This window comes from Diceros bicornis, chromosome 6 (assembly GCF_020826845.1).
Source record: "Diceros bicornis minor isolate mBicDic1 chromosome 6, mDicBic1.mat.cur, whole genome shotgun sequence".
In the NCBI taxonomy this organism is placed as follows: domain Eukaryota; kingdom Metazoa; phylum Chordata; class Mammalia; order Perissodactyla; family Rhinocerotidae; genus Diceros; species Diceros bicornis.
In genome coordinates this window covers 94,639,756-94,660,744 of record NC_080745.1, presented here as the reverse complement: position 1 = coordinate 94,660,744, position 20,989 = coordinate 94,639,756, and the positions used below count along the sequence as shown (strand labels likewise).

The 20,989-nt window shown below is 51.1% G+C and overlaps 1 protein-coding gene across 2 annotated transcripts in view; it reads right to left on the bottom strand.

The window, feature by feature from the left end:
- The window catches only part of INPP5A (inositol polyphosphate-5-phosphatase A), a 236,041-nt gene that overhangs the window by 147,943 nt on the left and 67,109 nt on the right, over positions 1 to 20,989 (bottom strand). For both annotated transcript variants that reach the window (XM_058544330.1, XM_058544331.1), the window contains exon 2: positions 17,198 to 17,239. In XM_058544330.1, coding sequence (XP_058400313.1) covers positions 17,198 to 17,239 — 42 coding nt within the window. The remainder of the gene's footprint in view (positions 1 to 17,197; positions 17,240 to 20,989) is intronic.

Genomic DNA, 20,989 nt, shown 5'->3' with positions numbered 1-20,989 from the left:
CTGAAAGGAAAATTCAACAAGGGGCACTTAAGCCAGAAAAATCAACCAAGACAGTGAAAATGACATAAGGAGAAAACAGAAGAAGGAAGTGATGGAGGACAGGCCATGAGGGAGGAACATCTGTATTCTCATGGTCCTTAGAGAAGAAAAACCAAACAATGAACCAGAACTAATACATAAAATTATAATCCAAGGAAACTTTCCAAAAATAGAAAAAGACCTGAACCCACACGGTAAAAAGTTTTACTAAGTACCTGAGAAAATTAACCCAAAACAACCAACCAGGACATATTCTAGTGAAACCACTAGATTCAAAGTTAAAGAGACAATCCTCAAGGCCTCCAGGACAAAGATCAGTCAGTAAAATGGAAAGAATCAGATCAGCACCAGGCTTGCCACAACCAACATACAAAGCAGGCAGCAATGCGACAAGCTCTTCTGAAATTCTCAATGAAGGAGTGTGAGCCAAGGATTACATATCTGGCCAAGTGTCCTTCAAAGAGCGAAGCCACAGAAAAACAGCTTTCAACACAAAAATCTAGGAAATTCTGTCTCCATCAGCCCTTTATGAGGAATCTACTAGAGCAGGGCTGGCAGACCCTCCATCAAGAGCCAGGTAAATATTCCAGGCTTTGCGAGCCACACAGTCTCCGTGGCAACAACTCCACTCCCCTGGTGTGGACAAGAGCAGCAGAGATAATGCTACCCGAATGGGCGTGGCCACACTCCAATAAAACTAAATTCCAAACCAGGCAGCAGCGGGTGGGATTTGGCTGGGGCAGGGGTTAGGAGGGGGGGTGCTGACCTCTCATTTAAAGCAACACTTATAATACTGCCTCCTGGGACCTCAGGGTCCACAGACATAATACAGAGAGCATAGTGAAATCTGTATGCTCTCGAGATTTCCACACTGTACATGAAGCAGTATAATGGCAACTTGAAGTAGATGGGGAAACATTTAGGCCCAGACATCATAAATCTGGAGCAACCACGGAAAAAATATTTTTAAAAAGGCAAAAAGACAATAGATAAATTAAAATGGAATGCAAAAAAAAAATTGAAATAATCTAAAAGAAAACAAGAATGGGGAAACAAGTGACAAATCCAGCAGGCACAGCAGAAAACAAGTAATGAGGGGAGACCCAAATTCAACCGTGTCAACAGTCACATTGTGCATTAACAGTCAAGACTGGCACTGGTGCAACATGGCAGCCAAAGGCCACATGTGGCTACTTAAATTAATTAAAATTAAATAAATGTTTAAAATTCAACACTAGTTACATGTCAAGTGGTCAACAGCCACACGTGGCCAACGCCCACGGTACTGGACAGCACAGAAATTGAACGTTTCCACCACCACAGAAAGTTCTGCTAGACTAGACAGTGCCGCCTAGACATCCCAATTCAAGGCAGGGAGTGACAGGGCGGTTAACAAAGCAAGATGAACGTATACACTGCCTGTAGGGACAGACTTTCCACAGGCTGAAAGTAACAAACAGAAAAGATACACTACGTAAACACTAGGCCTAGGAAGCTGGAGTGACTATATTAATGAGACACAGAAGACTCCAAGAGATAAGGAAGAACATTTTATAATATCAGAGACAATTCATCAGGAAAACGGCACAACCATAAATATGCACAGGCTAATAACAGAAACTCATGCACACACATACACACACACGTGCCCACATGTGCACACAGAGAATGACAGTCAACATCTTGCTCTAACAGACTTTACAGAACATTCTGGGCAACAGCTGCAGAGCACACCCTCCTCCACGGCTCACTCGCCGAGAAAGGTCACTGCTGGGCCATGAAACAAGCCTCGGTGGACTTTAAAAGATGGAAACCATACAGAGTCTGTTTCCTGACCACACAGAGCCAAATCAAGCCAAGTGAAGGCAGCCAGACAAGGAAGAGTGCACACTGTCTGATTCTATTTACATGGAATTCTAGAAAACGCAAACTGATGGACAGTGAGTGACAGAAAGCAAGCCAGTGGTTGCCCATCTCAAGGCTGCAGGGAGGCAGTTACCAGGGTACCAGGAACCTCGTGAGGGCGATAGAAACACTCACTCTGTTGACGGCAATGGCTTCCCAGGTGTAGACGGACAACACAACTCATCAAACTGCACACTTGAAACGTGTGAAGTCTATTGTACAACAATTACACCTCCATAAAGTTAAGGAAAATTTTAAATCTCTACCAAAATGTGGATCCATTTCAATACATGAACTATAAGTAAATTAAGAGACAACGGGGAACGTGTGAAAGCTGACTGGATATTTAATGATATGATGGAATTACTGTTAATCGTTTTGGATTCAATAATGACAGTGAGGGTTGTTTTTTTAATTCCTTCAGAGATACATGCCACAGTCTTCACGAGGGAAATGATGCTGTCTGGTTTTTGCTTCAAATGATGAGGGGTGGGAGGAGCGGGTGGAGGCGTAACTGAGACAAAACCGGCTGCGTTCGAAACTGCTGAATGGGGTAAGAGGTGCCGGGGTTCACTCCACTGTTCTCTCTACTCTACAGTTGTGTGAAATTTGTCATAATAAAAAGTTAACTGAACATGCTCACTGTTTACCGCGGTGGGAACAAAACCAGAAACCCAAAGGACACCTCGCCGCGCCACCCCCAGGCCAGCACTGTCCGGCGCCATCAGAGCTCTGGAGCTGGGCGGGGACCGCCACTGGGCACTTCACTGAGAGTGAGTCTGGACGAGGGGAAATGAGATCTCCTTTTAGTCTTTGATCTTCCCTGGTTCCTCAACGGCAAGGCAAGGGGGGAAGGAGACAGCAACATTTCTCCTGAATGGCTCACTCTGGAACACAATCTGAAAACCACTTCTGTTGGCCTGCTCCAGGGGAGGGCAGGTGCCTGTGCTCACAAGGTAAATCCACTCAGTGCTTGGGTACCTGCAATCATATCTTGCAAAGGCAGCCTGAGACACACAGATTAGAGACTTTATTTTAAAACAGATTTAATTACTGCACAAGATGTGAAATTCAAAATAGCTCCCTAGAAGACGATAATTTTTAGTGATATGCTGTGGGAAATTTCTGCTAGCAGAAAAAAATTTCCTTTTAAGCGGGTGAAGATGTGGGCTACTTTTTGGAGCAAATGTAAACATTCACTGATGGAGCCACAAATCCCAATCACATGGGAGGAAGGCATCACCACCCCATGGAAGACAGGGGTGGGCTGGGCTCCCCCTGGCATCAACAGTTCTGGAACACATCCTCCATCCTGCACTCTTACCAAAGAGGACCCCAGTAACAGTGGTACTTCTGATGCAATGTCCTTGCTGGACAAAAGAATCTATGCTAGCTTATGAAACATCCCAGAAATCGTTACCGTGGGACAGACGCGTCCTCAATGGTCAATGAGGCAGCAGCCGCTCCACCAGCTTTACAGGCAGTGGGTGCTGCTAAGCATCCCACACCCGGCTCTCTGGGACAAAGCCCCGCTGTCGCGTGTACCCATTTCTGTGGTGTAAATGCCCCCACGTGGCCCATGTCAAGCTCCTGACGTGACATCACTGAACATGGAGTAGGGATGCTCAACGACACGGTTATGTTGTATTTCCCTCCTACAGACACCACAGACATAAATAACCAGGATCCCAATAGGAAAATGTAGTAAAATAATTAGGAAGTAATGTGTGGGGCATTTACCAACTTTGGTTTTAATATCATTTACTCAATCACAGGTTTATAGAATTAGACTTTTAATAACACTGCATCTAACAACTGGCACCCAGTTCCTGACATCTCAGTCACATCCAGCGAGCAGTATGAGCTGGCCCAGCTCACCACTCCACGACGGCAGCGGGAGGGTGGCGTAGAGGCTGGGCTTTCCAGGAAGCACCCCTACTTGGATTCCTGGTCCTCTGACACTTCCTGGTGGAGACCTCGCGCCTGGTGCCCTGGGCTCTCCGAGCATCCACCTTCTTACGAGCCTGCCTCAGGCAGTCACTTGTGAGCACTTGATGAGGATGCTGGCATCAGGCACTCAGCACAGGCCAGACAGAGTAAGCCCGACATCAGGTATCAGTTTGATGCCACCACACATGCCGTGGTGCCAGGGCAATCTGCTGTGATGACACACCGGGCCACTGGGCCTCAAACCCATTCCTGCCCAGAGCCACACACAAATAGTTTCAGTCTGGAGCTCTCTCGGCAGCTAAGGACAGAGCTGCTGGCCTCCCACGAACTCTTGGGAAGGGGCACTGGAGCCAGGATGATCCTGGACACATATCCCTTCAGGGCCGACCGCACGGACATCTTGAGGATGGACAGGAAAAGGCCTTCAAGGTGTGGGATGGCGAGCTCATGTCATGTCTGGTGGGAAATGCATCTGAGTAAGGCAAGAATTGGACACGAGTAGTGTCCCCAGGTCCCCAGGCAGGTCTGTGAGAACAGACGCACGCCCCCTCATCTGAGCTCTCCTCAATAGTTTACATCCTCCTGACGGTGCGCTGGCTGGCGTCCCTTCACCTGGACAATGAGCAAGTCACTGCCCAGAGCTGCACGTTTGCTCGGCCAAAATTCTTCTACAAAAACAGAGGAGCTTCTTCTAACTTTAAGGAAAAAGAATAGGCAATTGATAAAAATATGTGGGTTCTTCCATAGGAAGGCTCAAACAAACAGCAACTTCCCCCTTTCCTGACACCGTGCAGGTAGCCAAGCAAGAAGGCAGCTCTCGGTTCCCAGGAAACCAGCGAAGCAGCCCTGCCCAGTCCACCATCCCCTCCACTGGCCGAAAGTCAGCGTTAAAAATAGAAACAGCCAGGCCTTGTTAGGCTTTCTCCAAAGAGGAGTATCTGAGTGACCTAAAAAGGAATTACATCCTACAAATAAACCAGTGGAAGCCTGATAGCCAAGATAAGGAGCAGACAAGGGACAAAAGAATTTCTCAAGAGGAAAAGATTACTGCTGTTTGTTAACTATGCTCTGAAAACACCCTTCTCTCAAAGATCATCTGCCCACCCTGGGCCTGGAGCGGGCGGCGGGGGCTGGTCCCCTGGAGGCCCAGGCTGCCCACTCTCTGCTCTAGAGCTGTGCTGGGCTGTGTGTGGGTGGAGGCTGAGTGCTTGCCCCCAGGAGGAAGCCCAGACTCAGCTCCTCCAGTTCCTGATCAGATGCCCCCCTGGTGTCCACACCCTGCCCACAGCCAGGCGCCCCAGGGTGCCAGGAGCCAGCTGTGTGGCCAGCAGGCATTTCTTCTTGCAGACCAGCACACAGGACATCAGAGGTTTCTGTGACTTCACCAGCAGGCAGCAGGGCTGACCATCAGATCAGCAATGGCATCTCCCTGGCTAGAATATCACAGGCTGGCGGCTGACACAACAGCCATGTATCGTCTCACAGTTCTGGAGGCTGGAAGTCCAAGAGCAGAAAGCCAGCAGGGTCAGTTTCTACTCTCCTCCCAGCTTATAGATGGCCGTCTTCCTGCTGTGTCCTCACGCAGCAGAGGGAGAGAGAGAGAGCAAGCTCTCAGGTGTCTCTTCTTATAGGGGCACCTGTCTTAGTCTGTTTGGGCTGCCTTAACAAAGTACCACAGGCTGGGTGGCTTATAAACAACAGAATTCGTTTCTTCACAGTCTGGAGGCTGGAGGTCCAGAATCGGGGTGCTGGCAGATTGGGTGCCTGACGAGAACCCGCCTCCTGGTTCACAGACAGCCTTCTTTTTGCCGTGTCCTCACATGGCGGAAGGGAAAGGGAGCTCCCTGGGGTCTCCTTTTTAAGGCCCTAATCCCATCATGAGGCTCCACTCTCACACCCTAAGCACCTCCCAAAGGCTCCGCCTCCTGATACCATCACCTTGGGGGTTAGGGTTTCAACATGTGAATTTGGGGGAACACAATTCAGTCCATCCCGCATCCCCCATGCCAAACTGCCCAGCTGCAGTCATGCTGACACTGGCAGTCAGTGACCCTTCAAGGGTCACTCAGGATTCTCAGGGAGGCCAGCAGAGGGTCTTCCCAGAGCCATCATGCTACGACTTGCACTACTGAAGTCTGCATCCCAAAGCAAGCTCCGACGGTCTCTCTAGAAAGAATCTAAACACTGACCCAAATGAACACCAAATCAGTTGTATGCATCTTCATAGAGGGCTCTGCGCATACCAACAAAAACATCGTTTAGAACAGAGAGAAAGAAAGCATTGTGTGTGGGCCTAACAGCTTCTAAAATGCCTGCTTCCTCAGCTGTATGCTGCTTGTTGTTAGTGCCATCAGGTTGATTCCCACTCCTAGCGACCGTGTGCACAGCAGAGCGGAACCCTACCCAGTCTTCACAGGGTTTTCGCGGCCAGTATTTTCGGAAGTGGGGGCCAGCTCCTTCTTCCTAGTCTGTCTTAGCCTGGAGGCTCTGCTGAAACCTGTTCTTCAGGGGTGACCGCTGGTATTCGAAATACCAGAGCCATGGCTTTCAGCGTCACAGCAACATGCAGCCGCCACAGTATGACAACCGACAGAGGGTGGTGTGGGTCCCTGACCCAGAAACAAACCTGGGCAGTGGGGGTGAGAGCACAGACTCTTAACTGCTAGACCATCAGGGCTGGCGGTACACTGCTATAAGGCATTTAATACTCAGGGGGCTAAAACATAAACGACTGACAACACCAAATGTGGCCAAGGAGATGGAGAGGCCAGAACCCTCATCTCCGACTGTGGGGTTGTGATAAGGTGACGGGAGCCCTCTGTGGGTAGTTTCTTAAAACCTTCAACACACGTCTGCCCCGTGACCCAACAATTCTCTCCTGGGAACGTACCCAAGAGGAATGAAACACATGTGCCCAGGAAGCCTTGTACATAAATGCTCATGGCGCTTTGTTCCTAAGAGGCAGAACTGGAAACAGCCCAGATGCCATGGGGTTGGGTTAGCAGATCACAGGACCCCGAGCTATGTGCTCAGGATAAGATGAGTGAACTGCCGGTACAGGCAACACAGAAACACAGAACAGTCTCAAACACTCACAGACTGAAAGAAGCCGGATATATAAGAGTATATTCCGCTGCATTCCAGTTATGTGAAGTTCTAGAAAGGCAAACACATCTGTGGTGATGGAAATCAGACCCGAGGTGACTTGAGGGGAGGGGCTGACAGCAAGGGGCAGGAACGGACTTGGTGGGGCGATGGAAAGGCCCTGCCTCGATAGGAGGACAGGGACGGAACTGAAAAGGCTGTACACCAGGGACAGCGCCTTTCCCCACATATACCTCGCACCGCGGTCAGGCAGACGTATCGTGCACACATCCAGGAGCCCTGCGGCTGGGGCAGGTGCGTCTGTGAGCCCGGTGAGCAGGAAGTGCCCAGGCTGGGCTGTGCCCGGCGCTCCGAGCTCTGGCACCTCCCACACCCCCTCCAGCCCTGAGTCGGACATGAGCCACGTTCTCCACACATCTTTGTAACACTCAGGGCCAGACACTTCCCTGTCCTCAGCCAGAGAAAAGAGCTGAGAGCAACAGAGCCTGACCCTTGGGCAAGAGGCCTCAGGACTGGCCAGCGGGTCGGGTGGCATTCCTCACAGCACAGACCATGCCCCTCAGTGCTCCCCAAGCCTCCCCTCCCAGTCCCACAGCCCAGTCCCCTCCTGATGCTTGCTGTACCCCCAGGGAACGACTTTCACTGGAACCCCATCTCAGGGTGTGCTCTGGGTAGAACATAAACTAAGGCGTGAATATTTACTGATTTAGAAGGTGGGGTGCACCCCTGCCTCTGTGGAATACAGGTAGTAATTATATGGTATGTCAGGAGACAAGTGCAACAGAGAAGAGTAATACCGGGAGGGGGTGCGGAGTGGGTATGAGAAGAATAGGCTGCAGTCGAGGAAGATGAGCCCTGAGCTAACATCTGTTGCCAATCTTCCTCTTTTTGCTTGAGGAAGATTGGCCCTGAGCTAACATCCATGCCCATCTTTGTCTACTTTATATGTGGGAGGCCTCCACAGCATGGCTTGATGAGCGATGTGTAGGTCTGCGCCCAGGATCTGAACCCATAAACCCCGGGCCGCTGAAGCAGAGCATGTGAACTTAACCCCTGGGCTGCAGTTTTAAATGAGGCAGTCAGCTAAAGCCTCTCAGCCCAAATGATGTGCGGGAGCAAGTGAACAGACATGCAGGTAGAAGAGGGTCATTCAGAGGGAACAGCATGTGCCAAGGTCCTGAGGCAGAAAGAAGAAGGAGCGAGCTCAGGCAGGACCTAGGAGGCCTCGGTGAGGACCTGACTCCTGCACAGGCTGCTCAGTGGAGAGGAGGCAGGAAGGATGCAGGTGAAGAAGCAGGAGGCCAGGAGAAACCCACTGCAGCCAGGGAGAGAGGACAGAGGCCTGCACAGGGCGGCGGCAGGGACGGGGCGAAGACACTCTGAAGCTAGCGGTGACAGCACTTGCCGACACGTGGGATGTGAGACGGGAGAAGCAGAGAGGGCGAGCACAGCCCACGACTGAGGCCTGAGCGGGGGAGCTGCATCAGTGCGGGGGAGGCAAGGTTCTGGGGATGCTGGCTTGGGTGTGGGGGCAGGGGACAGAGAAGTTCAGTCTGAGAGGCCCGTGAGACACCCGGGTGAGGCCGGCAGCTGGGACGGGGAGTCTGGGAGAGAGGAGAGGCCCAGGCTTGAAACGAAAGCCTGGGGTGTCAGGAGCACCTGAAAGGGGACGTGCAGACCCAGGACTGGTGAGACCCCAGCAGCGAGCAGCGCTAGAGCAGCAAAGGGCCCCACGGCCTGAGCCCTAGGCACCACAGCCCGGGGGGCGAGGGTGGAATGAGAAAGAACTGGCACGGAAGACTGGGGCCCTCAGAGGAAAACGCACATTTCTCAAAACCAGCGCCCCCAGAACACGAAGCAATGAAATCAGGCCTCACAAACGCCCCGCGCCCTGGGCATCATCTCCCCACAAGGCCCCGCGCTCCCGCAGCAGCAGGTCGTCTCTGTCTCCAGTCTGGCCCGCCCCACACGCCACATAAATGCAATCAGACGGCACATAGCCTTCGAGCCTGCCTTCTCTCCGGGGGAAGGTGGGGTGGGGGTTACAAATATGACAGCTGTAAACATCTGCTTCAGGCTTCCATGTAAACATACATTTTTCACGTCAACTGGGTACATAGATAGGGTGGGATTCTTGGGTCTTGTGGTAGGTATGTCTAACTTTATAAAAACGGACACTTTTCCAAAGTGGCCACACCATCTTGCATTCCCAGCAGCAGAGCCTCAGGGTCCCATGTGTGCTGCATCCTTGTCAGCACCACGTATTGTCAGGGTTTTCATATTTTGTTTTGTTAATTTTAGCCAGTTCAATAGATACACGCTGATATCTCACTGTGATTTTAATTTGCATTTCCCGTAAGACTAGTGATGTTGAGCATCTTTTCACATGCTTACTTAGCATTTGTGTATCTTCTTTGGCAAAGTATTCAAATCTTTTGCTCCTTTTTAAACTGGGTTCTTTGATTTCTTATTACTGACTTTTGAGAGTTCCTTGTATATTCTAGATATGTCCTTCATGAGATATGTGATTTGCAAACATTTCTCCATCTCCTCATCTGTGACATGTCTTTTCATTCTATTAACAGTGTCTTACAAAGAGAAGAAGTTTCTAATTATAAGTTCTAATTTATCAATTTTTTTCTTTTATGAAATGTGCTTTTGGTATTCTAGGAAATCGTTGCTTAATCCAAGGTCACAAAGACTTTTGTCTTAAGTTTTCTTCTAAAACTTTTAGAATTTAAAATTTTACATTTAGGTCTACAACCTATTTTAATTTTTGTGTATGGTGCAAATTATGGAAAAAAATTTTTTGGCATGTGGACGTCCAGTTGTTCCAGCACCATTTGTTGGAAAGACTGACCTCTCCCTAATGAATGGCTTTAACCTCTGTCGATCCCTGGGCCGTATCTGCGGGTCTATTTCTGCATCTCTTTTCTGTTCCACTGGTCTCTGTCCTTCTGCCACAAGCACACTGTCTTGACTGCAGTAGCTTCATATTAAGTCTTGAAATCAGCAAATGTGAGTCCTTAAACTTTACAGGGGTTTTTTCAAAACTGTTTTCGCTCTTCTAGTTCCTTTGCTTTCCCACATAAATTTCAGAACCATCTTGTAGACTTTTACCCACATATCCTGCAGGAACCAACTGGAACTGTATTAACTCGGCAAGTCAGTCAGTGCAAAGTGGACATGTGAACACAATTTAGTCTTCCCATCCATGACCCCGGCATAGCTCTCAATGTCTTTATATCCTCACGGATTCCTTTCATCAGTGTGTCATAGTTTTCAGTGTACAGATATTAACATATTTCATTAGATTTACATCGAAGTATTTCATTTTAGTGCTATTATAAATATTATTTCTTAAGTTTCCAATTGTTCACAGCTAATATAAAAAAGATGTTTTCAAACGGACCTTGTATGTTGCAAACTAAATAAATTCACTTATATTAGTGAAGTTTTTGTGGATTCTTCATGATTTTCTAAAGAGTCAGTCATGAATTCTGCCATTAGAGAGAGTTTCATTTCTTCCTTTCAAATCTGTGTGACTCTATTTCCTTTCTTCTCATTGCACTGGCTATCACCATCAGTACCATTATGACTAGTGAGGCAAGACCAGGCATCCTTGTCCTATTCCCAGTCTGCAAAAGCATCCCATCTCTCACTGTTAAGTACGCTGTTAGCCATGGGGTTTTTGTAGATGCTTTTTAAAGGGTGAAGTTCCCTTCTATCTTTAGTTGGCTGGGAGTTTTTATCAGAAATGTCTGCAGAATTTCATCAAATACTTTTTCTGCATCTATTGAGATGATCATATTGTTTTTCTTCTTCAATCAGTTGACATGGTAAATTCTATGAATTTTTTTTTTTTTGGTGAGGAAGATTAGCCCTGAGCTAATATCTGTTGCCAATCCTCCTCTCTTTGCTGAGGAAGATTGGCCCTGCGCTAACATCCATGCCCATCTTCCTCTACTTTATATGTGGGACACCTGCCACAGCATGGCTTGACAAGCGGTGTGTAGGTCTGCACCCAGGATCCGAACCCACGAACCCCAGGCCAGTGAAGCGGAGCACATGAACTTAACCACTGTGCCACCGGGCTGGCCCCTATTTATTAATTTCTGAATGTTAAGCAAGGCTTGCATCCCCTGGCCATGATGCATTAACTTCTTGATATATTGTTTATATGCCTGTGTGTGTATCACATATGTTTATATATATATTTGTGATTTGCCACAGGATGAGTTAGGAAGTACCACCTGTGCTTCAATCTTCTTGAAAAGCTCCCATAGAACTGTTATTGACTCTTGCTTAAATGTTTGATAGAATTCACCAGTGAAACCATCTGATCCTCGAGAGTTTTTTGTGGGAAAGTGTTGAACAAATTTTAATTTAATAGATAGAAGGCTATTGAGCTCATTTATTTCCTCTCGACTAAGCTTTGATACTTTGCTTTTCAAAACTTATGTTCCTTTCATATAAGTTTTCAAATCTATTGGCATAAAGTTGTTCATGAGATTCCCCTTATCATCTTCTTAATGTCAGAAGGGTTTTTAGTGATGATGCCCCATGTCAAATTTCTGAAATTAGTGATTTTTGTCCTCTACCTTCAGAAATTAGATATAAAAGAGCAAATTAAACCCAAAATAATCAAAAGTAAGAAAAAAATAAAGAGCAGAAATCAGTAAAAGAGAAAAGAGAAAAATGGACACGACCATTAAAACCAAAAGCAGGTTCTCCGAGATCAACAAAACTGATCAACATCTAACTTTACTATTGACTGATTTTTCTCTTCATTAGAAGTCCTATCTTTCTGCTTCTTTTCTGCCTGGTCATTTCCGAGTGGATGCAAACAATAAAACTGCGAATCACCTTGTTGGATACCAGCCTGGAAACTCTCTGGGGCGTACACTGGGCCTACGACAGGGCTTCCCTCTCTGTCTCCTCTCCCGCCATCACTCTCCTGTAGGCACTTCCTAGGTCTGATGTCCGAAAACCACTGTTTCACACAGGTTTTCTGGGTTTAATTTGTTTAAGGCAGGAGGGTAAACTTGGTACCTGGTTCCTCCATGTTAGTTGGAAGTAGATTTGGTCATCACAATATTTTTTAAATTACTGTCAGGAAAAAATGTGAAAGCCCTTAAAATGGGCAAAAATGACTAGCGAGTGCCCTGTTCAGCACACCAGCATGGGTGATCTCTCCTCCACTTATCTCTGAGCTACTCCACAATTCTGTGACTTCTAAAAACAGAGAGTAATGAAAATGATTCTTGACCACAGGAAAGCAGAACGTGGTGGAACGCCATTGATTATTGGGCAGTTTTGCATCTATCATGCAAATGTACTCAGCACTACTAAAGGGAGAATCCATTTGTTTGCTGTTTGTTTTCTTCTTTGAACCAATTCTAACATCTTATTGGTTCTCTCATTAATAAATAAAAATACTTATCTCAATAAAACAATCTTCAATACTTGCTCATTTTATATTTGTGTGTGAGCCAACACTATATCTGTTTTAAAACTTATCCATAGCATGACTATAAACAAACTTGAAATATCCTGAGTCCATCAAGAGAAAAATGACTGTAAAAAATCATGACCTATCCATTTAATGAAATACTCTGAAGCCGTTAAAACAGATAGCAGATATTAATTTACATAGAAAGAATTTCCAGTCTACCAAAAAGAGTAAGCTGTAAAAATACATTTATCTGTGACAGGCTAAGGAAAGTTACCTTTTCCTCCAGCCACACAGATGATTAGACACGAGGGTGTGTACCTCAAACTAGAGGCAGAACGGGGTCGGGGATATTTATTTATAAATACTTTTTTGCTTTGTGCGATTTCCTCAGAATGTTATTCAACAAAGAACTAAGCACAAACCATGCGTCAGACACACTCCTGGGTCTCAGCATACAGCAACGAGCAAGACAGGTCCCCCGTCTAAAGCTGACATGCAAGTACACCATCTTTACAAACAGGGGAAAAAAGCTAAAATTAACTTCCTAGAACCTTGCCCACAGCTTGAGGAACTAAGATTAGACCTGACCAGCAGAGGCAGAGTGGCTGCCCCTGCCCGGCCTTCAGGTCTTGCTGCGGCCTCCTCAGAGCCTTCCTGAGGACCCCACGAACAGGGCCCTGCATCCCCAACCCCCCGGCAGCTCACTTCCTCCCCAGCGCCAGCCCCTGGGCCACCCTGGGGTGTTTCCGGCATCCCTCCACAGTGCAGTGGAAGCTCCCGAGGGCAGGGGGCGTCTGGCCCATTCACCGCTGGCCCCCCAGCACCTGGAAGGGCAGCTGGCACGTCCTACGCCATGGTCTCTTCATCTTCTGATAGGGACACTAACCCACCACGGGCCCAGCCTCATGCCCTCATCTGAACCTAATGACCTCCCAAAGGCTCCACCTCAAACACCATCACATGGGGGATTAGGCTTCAGCATATGAATTTGGGGGACACAAATACTCAGTCCCTGGCAGATGTGGAGCCTGCATTTCTAGTGGGGGAGATAAATAAGTAACCAACAAGTACCGAATGCAAGTTCAGAGTGAGACGAATCCATGGAGCACCCTAAGAGTACGGGGGAGACAAGAGGGTGACCAGGAGGGGCCTCCCCGAGGGGCAGCAGGGACAAGGACAAGGGCGAGGGCGGGGGGAAACACGCGGGGAAGAGCAAGTGCCAAGGCCCGAAACGTCGAGTCTGTCTGGGGATGGAGGACGGCCAGCAGGACAAAGCAGAGACCGAGGGAGGCCGCGGGGTGAGTGGGCAGGCCTGGAGGCCGTCGCAGGGACCCCAGGCTCCCCCAGTGAGAGGGGTAGCAGGAGAGCAACATGACCTGTCACATTTCCAGAGAGCTGTTGCTGCTCACGGAGAAAGGACCGGGGAATGTGGCCAGGCCCCAGGGGAGGTTCCGGATGGACTGAGAAGGGGGCTCACAAGGCCTGCTGCTGGTTTGGGGGCGGGTGAGAGCCGGGCCTGCTCCCGCACTTGGGGCCTGGGCACTCCAACACAGGGAAGACTGCAGGGTCACTGGCAATGGGTCCCGGAGCCTGACGCTCGGGGAGAGGTCGGAGCTTGCAGGGGAGGACAAGACAGGGGAGGCATGGGGAGACCAGCTGGGGTGACGCCAGGCTCTGCCTCTCCTGCAAAGCTGACCACCCTCTCTGATGCCAGGACGGAACGTCAGAAGCATTTCCTCCTGCCTCCTGCGATTTTAGTGATCAAGGTTTACAGAAAAGCAAAAATTATTCCAACGGTTCTAAGAAACACGAAGCTCATACTCAGTTCTTCTGTTTATAAAAGCAGCTTGTTAAAGGCAACTCTGAAAAATAAAATAACTGCACAATAGAAACTCTAGGATTAAAAAAGAAAGAAAAGAAAGGACAGTGGCAGCAACTCAGCGTCCCTGCGTCTCAAGGCCCTCACCCTGAGCTGCTGGCCAGAGCACTGGCCACCGGAGTTGTGCCGTCAGTCCTCCTCCGGTGGGGCCCACTCACTTTCCACACAGGCCAGCTGCCAAGCCGTGGTCAGCCAGACGATCACCTCACTGACCAAGTCAGCCCAAACAAGTGTTGGAGGCAGGACCTGTGTTCAAATCGGACTTTTAAGAATTGTCACTGAAAAGTCTCTAAGTGTCACTGAAATTGCTTCCTTCTGAAGATGCTTCTGCTTGTGAACGAGGAAAAACTGCACACTTTATGCAGCACCCCATCATTTGTCATTTTTCTCTTCTCTTTGCAAAGGCTGAGTATTCCAAAAAGGACACCAGGCACTCTGGAAATGGACCTTGAGGAAAGTGCCAGGCTGCCTGCCCCTCTGTTGGGTTCTGGGTTCCAGAAACAGCCCAACACGGCTTCACGTGCAGCAAGGAGGCCCAGAAAGGAGGGCAACAGCTGGAGGCTGGTCTTCTGGGGGTAAGAGTTCACAAAGAGTAGAGCTGCCTTGCTCTGAACTCATTCCCAGACCACTGGCTACCTGACCATCATAAATGCACCAGTGACTCTAAGTCATCAGTAAAATCAGAGGGAGAGGAAGGTTCAAAGTGTGCACTGAGATTCGGTTTAGGGCCTTCCAAGTCCGGGTCTCACTGCCTGCTCCCCACAACTGTCCCTCCATCACCAAAGATGGCCCCCACACATGGCAGCCTTCACACAGGCTCCCTTGGAGCTGTCACCACCAGAGGGAGGACCCCTCCCAGCCCAGAGCCAGGCCAGCTGCCCACTCGCCCCTCCAAGCGTGTCCCTGACGAATCTCAGACTCGGTGCTCCGCATGCACCCTCCAGGGCCCACTGCTGAAAAACAAACAGAAGCTGTAAATTAACACGGCAGCTATTCTGGCCAAAACCAACACAGACATAGAGAGAGCTAGACTGGGGCTCCTGCCACACACTGGGGCCTCTCACTCCCACGGCCACAGGCAGAGGGAGCCCCTGGACCCCGTCTGACCCCCAAGGCAAGCACTCCACCAGGAAGGGGAACCTCACCCTTCCTCCAGTTGGTCAGTTGCCCGTGTGGAGCTGATGCAGCAACAGCTCTGCCAGCCTGGGCTTCAGCTGGGGGTCCCTGATGTTAAGTTTCTACTGGGCAGGGCAGAAGGTGGGGAGGAAGGGCTCAGAACCCACCAGTGATGCACAAATGAGCCCCACCCCACTGCCAGAGACCCTCCCTCTGATGGCCTCTCGCCTGCCCCATCCCAAAGGACGCTCCTTCCAGAACTTTCCTGATGCCCCCTCCTCTTAGGCCTTCCGTCCCAGTCAAGAACCAAGCAGCATGCCTGGCAGACAATCCACACTGGACAGGGAGGGAAAGACACTACCTCCAAACACCCCATACAGACACACCTCGCTGGAAGGCAAGGGACAGGAAGGCCCGCCCCAAGGCTCTTCCCTCCGGTTCCCGCTGTCATCTCCAGAATGGGAGCAGGACCCACCACCGCCCTGCCATTGAGCCCTGAGCACCTAGTGGGACGTGGATGGCTCAGCACCTGCAGACCCAACACGTGGCCGCCCCTCAGTGCCCAGTGCAGATTGCACGAGCCCGAGCAGCTCACTGGTCCATTTTCACCCATCTGAGCTCAGGCCACCCTAAGCCAGAGCCAGCACCTTGCACAGGACAGTCAGGACACAGCTCACCCCAAAGTGGACCCACCATGGTGCCACCGTCTCAGCTCCTCGGGTCTCAGCCAGCCAGGACCTGAGGTCGGGAGGAAGGGAGGCCTGGAGGCCGCCCCCCAGTATCTGCTACTGCCTCCTGCTCACGAAACACACTCACTAGACTCAGCAGAGCTACAGGAGGACAGGGAGAGGGGGTGCAGGAGGGACAGGGGAGATGCAGGGGGGACAGGGAGGACACAGAGGCATGATCCCCCACAGCCCTTCCCCCACTGCAGCAAGAGCCGTGGTGGCCTGGCCCCGCCTCACCCCATGCTGTCCCTACTCCGCACTGCCCTCTGGGCGGCGGCCACACACGCCTCCTGGTGGCCCAGTCACCCCGACGCCCCAGCTGAGTTGGATGCCCTTGGCTGCTCAGCCCTTCTCATCACCAGGCCTCAGCCTAACACATCCCCTCCGCAGACTGGCCTTTCAAACGCCCTCCCTGGGGTGCACACGCATGTAAGCACACAACCCGGACCCAGATTACTGCCTCGCAGGTCCTCACTGTTGTGGACACACCTGAACCGGTCTTGGCTGTGCTGACCATGTGTCTCCCCATGGAACACCGGCTCCGGAAGCAGAACCTTCTGTCTGCCCACAGCTGCACCCCAGCACCCAGAGCAGAACACACCACAGACCAGGGGCTCACTCAATATCTGCTGGACAGACGCACCAGAGTCTGGCACCTCGTCCTGACGGCACCTCCCCGGACGCCTCGGACCCAGTCCACCGGCCCCCCAGCCCAGTCACCCACACTTCCTGCCCAGACCCCATGGTGGCCCCTCCACATGGCCTTGCAACCTTCATGCTGTGACTATAGGACCCTCACGAAAGGCACCCAAAATCCTGGGCGAAGGGAGGGGAATCTGAAAAGGGGCCTCAAGGAGGAACTCGGCGGAGTGTGAAGCAGAAAGTTGACGCCCGTCACAGTCGGCACCATGACAGCACCAGCCTGCATGCCACACAGATAAGGTGGGATTTCCACGAGAACAAAATCCTCTCGCTTAAGCAATCCACCTGAAAGACCGTGCTGTCACAAGTAGTTCTTACCTGATAAAATTCCCGAAGCCAGTTCTTCTGTAGGTTTTCTGGCTGTAAATTAAGAAGAAAAAAGAAAAGACAGTCAGACCATTGACACAGCCACAAATGGACCTATTCATTGTGGGGGCTGGGGCACGTGCATGTGGTGGGGGCACCCCACTCTGCATGGGGGAACCTCTCCTTCCACATGAGAGGACCCCGCTCTGCATGGAGGGACCTGATCTGCAGGTTCTCCCAGACGCAAACCTCACCTGGCAAAGGGCGGGCACCCCAGTGCCTGGAGTCCACGCCCCGACCCGCAGCCCTGCTCAGTGCCCCACGGGGGTCACGGGGAGGAGCTGCCCACAGCCAGGTGGGGCGTCTGCTGCAGGATGGACAGAGGGCAGGCGCTGACCCAGCTGGCATAGGGCCACACGTGCTGCCACCCTCAGAGCTGGTTTCAAGAGCTGGGAAGGGCAGAGTGGATACTCCGGATGCCCCAGGGAAGAGCCAGCACAGAGCACATAAGGCAAGAAACAAGACGCTCTTCACAAGCGTCCCTGTTGGGGGTCTTGGACCACTAGGCAGCCGGCTGAGGGCGCGTGGCTCCACCAAACTCAGCCGTGGACAAGGCGCTGAGAGGAAGCCTGCAGCCCTGGATGTGGACGTGGGACTGCTCAGGGACGGCCTGCTTTAAAACAAGGCCCACCACGGCTGGGGACTCGAGTTCACTGGTCCAGTGTCAGACCTGCGAGATGAGAAGTCCTGGAGACCTGCGGTACTTAACGTACTCAACTGGACACCTGAAAATGGTGACAACGACAAATCCAGTGTTATGTGCCTTTACCACAATTCAAAACAAAAAACCAGCCCACCACCCCTCGGGACTAGGGCCCCTGCCCTGAACTCAGGCCCAATCAGAGCAGAGCTCTGGACGCTGAGGCCACGGGCATGGAGCCCAGGGTCCAGGCTGAGCACAGCCAGGCCAAATGCACCACCCACAGCCCTAAGTGTAACAGCATCACGAGGCCGGTCACGCAGGTAGGCGCTTCTGCCTTGTGTCAGCTGACGGTTCTAAGTGGCCTGCACAGCAGGAAGATTGAACTTCAGATAAATTAACACAGGAAGGAAAAAAACCCCGCTGTGGAACAAGAGCCACAGACCATAGAAGGAGAGAGCCGAGGACACCCTGGAGATCTGCCCACAGAGATGGTGGCCGGGGTCCAGCCAGGTGTGGGGCCTTCCAGTAACCAAGACTGAGTTCGAGGAGCCAGGCCCGGTGCAGCCCCACCTCCACTCAGCATGCCCCAGCGCCCCCACTTCCCGCACACACAAGGAGGGCCCTGCACCCCTGCCTCCCTTCATCACTCTCCCAGGTGAGCAAAGAAGAGAGGTCCACAAAAGACAAATGACCAACTGAAACCGGGCAGAGGGTTTGAACAGAATGACCCATACGCACATGAAAAGATGCTAAACATCATTAGCCATCAGGGAAATACAAACCCAAGCCAGAGAGAGATACCACTACACACCCAGGAGGGCAGCTGAAATCAAAGAGAGGAACAGCAAGTTTGGCAAGGATGTGGAGAAACTGGAACCCTCAGACGCTGCTGGTGGGAACATCAACAGTGCAGCCTCCACGGAAAACAGTCTGGCAGGTCCTTAAAATGCTAAACATAAGGGCGGGCCCGGTGGCGAAGTGGTTAATTTCACGTGCTCCGCTTTGGCAGCCCAGGGTTCGCAGGTTCGAATCCCAGGCACAGACCTACACACCGCTTATCAAGCCATGCTGTGGCAGGCATCTGGCATATAAAGTAGAGGAAGATGGGCACGGATGTTAGCCCAGGGCCAATCTCCCTCAGCAAAAAGAGGAGGATTGGCAACAGATGTTAGCTCAGGGCTGATCTTCCTCACAAAAAAAAAAAAAAAAGCTAAACATAGTCACCATACAACCCAGCAGTTCCACTCCTTGGTGTATGCCCAAGAGAAATGGAAACACATGTCCACACAGAAACTTGTACACGAACCCTCACAGCAGCATTAGTCACAGTGGCCAAAAGGGGGAAACAGTCCAAATGTCCACCAATGATGAGTGGATAAACACAACGTGGTCTATCCACACAACGACTACTATTCAGCCATAAAGAGGAATGAAGTCCCAGAAGCGGCCCCCAGGAGAGGGGAACTATGACCTGCCATCCTGCCATGGTCCGGGAACCCCACCTAGGTGAGTGCCACAAGGTAGGCCCACGTTGGGGCTCCAAGGGCAGGTGCAAATACGCTGCACCCACCTTCCTGAGACCTGAGCTTCCACTGCCCTCAGAGATGAGGGGAGTGCGGACTGCAGACAGCATGGACGCAGTCATCTGGGAGCTGCCCCACAGGCTCTGTCCAGCTCCAGGCTCCTCTGTCCTAGTCCCGCCTCCTGCCTCCCACTCACACATGAACACGTGTGTATGACAATGTTGGCTTCCTGCGTGACCCTGGACTGCAATGACCAAGGACCAATACAGGGACAATGGGGATGGGCGTGAAGACTCAGGTGTGCCTGTGTGTCCTTGTGACAGAAACCACTCGCATTCCCTCCTCGGTCCTTTGGTGCAAAGGCTGGACAGACCCTGGCAAATGACAGATCAGCCAGCACAGCACGTTTGTGTGCAGGCCCCGACAGGGAGCAGACTCACACGCCGAGTGCCCCCTGGCAACTCCCTATCCAGTTCTGACACCTCTGCAAGCCGCTCCTACAGTCCTTCTTTGAAAAGCAGAACCTCTGAGTCAGGTCTTCTACAACATGTCTCCAGCACACGCATGCACACACACCCATGTGTGCAAACACCACAGCCACCGCCTGCCATTGCCACCCCTCCAGCCCAGTCTCAGCCTTGGAGAAAAGCACCACTGCCCGCAGCAGGGACCCAGAGCCACTGCTGACCTGAAACCACCATGTGCTTGGACCTGCTCTCCCTGCTGTCATAGATCCACAAAGCCACCCAGGAAGGAAAGGAGGGACAATGGTCACGAAGCCCGTAAATGAGGACAGCCTGGCTCTGCTGCCACCAAGGAGCCCCCACTAGCTTTACACTGGCCAGAGCCTCCGTCTGATCCAGCTCATACCAGGAAGACCATCTGCTCAAGTGGCCCTCAGCCCAGCATCCGACTTGGGCCGCCATGAGTAATCACAGCTCCCTGCCCCATCTGGGAAATGGATCAGAATCTCAGGGTGATGCTGCCGAGAGCCTGTGTGGCCTGTCTCACAGCCTGGCCCATGTCCCTCAGGGGCAGGCACTCTTCTGGCTCCCCAATGGTGGCCCTCTGCCCAGCTGACATTCTAAATGCCACCAGATGCACAGACGTGAAAGTCAACAGTGGGAACACAGTCAGTCACAGGTTGGAAGTGGCCTTGGGACTTTACCTTCCTCTAGCCCAGTTCTTGGGTCACTATCTCATCTAAATCATTAACAGGACTTTTAGCCCATTCTGACTGTGGATCCACTGAAACTATAAACCCAAACAGTCCCAATAAAAATGCTTTAAACAAAGATACGTCCGTGTTTGTTTACTGTTTAGAAAGCGGCCACTCAAAGGCTGGGGAATAATTAAACAGCAAATCTAAATAAATGACAGAGGAACCAAAAATACTTTGAGGAAGGAAGAGAAGAAATCTATTGAAAAGGGACGAGGTTCTCAAGAGAACCCAGCCCGCCCACCTGCTTTCAGAATCACTGTGACAATGGTGACCGTCACAATGCCATCCAGGGGCCATTTCCTGGTCAGCATTTCTTCAACTCATGGGCAGCATCCGCCTGGCCTTCTGCTGGCTGC